We start from the raw sequence: 1,309 nt of genomic DNA, 5'->3' as shown, positions 1-1,309 counted from the left end.
TGCCCGCCCCAAACCCCCGCTTCCCCCTAACAATTTTTTTTCCCCTCCTTTTGATAGAGTAGTTCAGCCTAAATTTCCACGCTTGCATTCAGCCCTCACAAAGCCTACAAATTATACAATGACTTCTAACCCGGACCCCTAACAAAACGACTTTTCCAAAAAAAAAAAAAAAAAAAAAAAAAAAAAAAAAAAAAAAAGAGGAAAGAAAGAAAAGAAAAAGAAAGGGAGAAAAAGAAAGGAGCCCCCCCCCCCCTTTTCTTCGTCTCCCCCCGCCGCCGGCCCGCTCCGAGCCGCATGGCGCGGCCGGGCAAAGTGCACGTCGGGGCGGCGGCTAGAGGCGGCGGCGCGGCGGCGGGGCGCAGCGGCCGCCCCAGCCCTCGGGCTCCGAGGCGGAGCCGGCGGGGCTGCCGGGCGATAAAGTGCAGGCGTAGGGCGAGGCGGAGGGCGCGGGGCTGGCGGCGCCGCCGCTCCAGGAGGAGGCGGGCGAGGGGCTGCCGTCGGGGCCCGGCGGGCCGAGGCGGGCGGCGCCGGCCAGGCGCAGCGTCTCGGTGAGCGCCCAGATGTAGTTGTGGGCGAAGCGGAGCGTCTCGATCTTGGTGAGCCGCGCGTCCTCGGGGAAGGTGGGCAGCACGTCGCGCAGCGCGTCCAGCGCCGCGTTGAGGTGGTGCATGCGGTTGCGCTCCCGGTTGTTGGCCTTCAGCCGCCGGCTCCGCCGCAGCCGCTGCGCCGCCTCCGCCGTGCGCGCCGCCCGCGGGCCGCCGCCGCCGCCCCGGCCGCGGCCGCGGCCCCGCCGCAGCGACAGGGACAGCGACAGCGCCGCTTCGCCCGGCGGCGCCGCCTCCTCCTCGTCGTCCTCCTCCTCGTCGTCGTCCTCCTCCTCCTCGCCGGCGCTGGACGGCAGCGAGGGCGGGCGGGCGGGCGAGGCGCGGCGCCGCCGCAGCAGCAGCAGCTCGTCGTCGCCCGCCGGCGCCGGGCTCTCGGCCGCCCCCCGCATGCTGCGGCGCGGCGGGGCCGTCGGGGCGGCGCGGCGCGGCGCGGGGCGGGGCGGCGCGGGGGCTGGCACGCGCCCCGGCGGCGGCGGCGGCGGCGGAGCGGCCCGGGGCCCGGCGGCGGCGGCGTGTCTGGCACACGACCCGCCTTAACGCCCCTTATATACCCGACGGGGGCCGCCCCCCCCGCCCCGCCGCCGCCGCCGCCCCCCCCGTCGGGCCGCGCCGCGCCGCGCCGGGCCGGGCCGGGCCGGGCCGCGCCGCCATTGGCGCGCCGCGGCGGGCCGGAGCGTGCCGCTCATTTAGCGCTGAATGGGGGG

General features: G+C 74.2%; 1 protein-coding gene across 1 annotated transcript; it reads right to left on the bottom strand.

Moving 5' to 3' along the window:
* Positions 1-331: 331 nt before the first annotated feature.
* NEUROG2 (neurogenin 2) lies at positions 332-994 on the bottom strand. Its single transcript, XM_062574951.1, has one exon. It carries the CDS (start codon positions 992-994, stop codon positions 332-334), a length of 663 nt encoding a protein of 220 aa, XP_062430935.1.
* Positions 995-1,309: the final 315 nt, after the last annotated feature.

Source organism: Rhea pennata, chromosome 4 (assembly GCF_028389875.1).
Source record: "Rhea pennata isolate bPtePen1 chromosome 4, bPtePen1.pri, whole genome shotgun sequence".
NCBI classification, from domain to species: Eukaryota; Metazoa; Chordata; class Aves; order Rheiformes; family Rheidae; genus Rhea; species Rhea pennata.
This window is presented reverse-complemented; position numbering and strand designations above follow the sequence as displayed.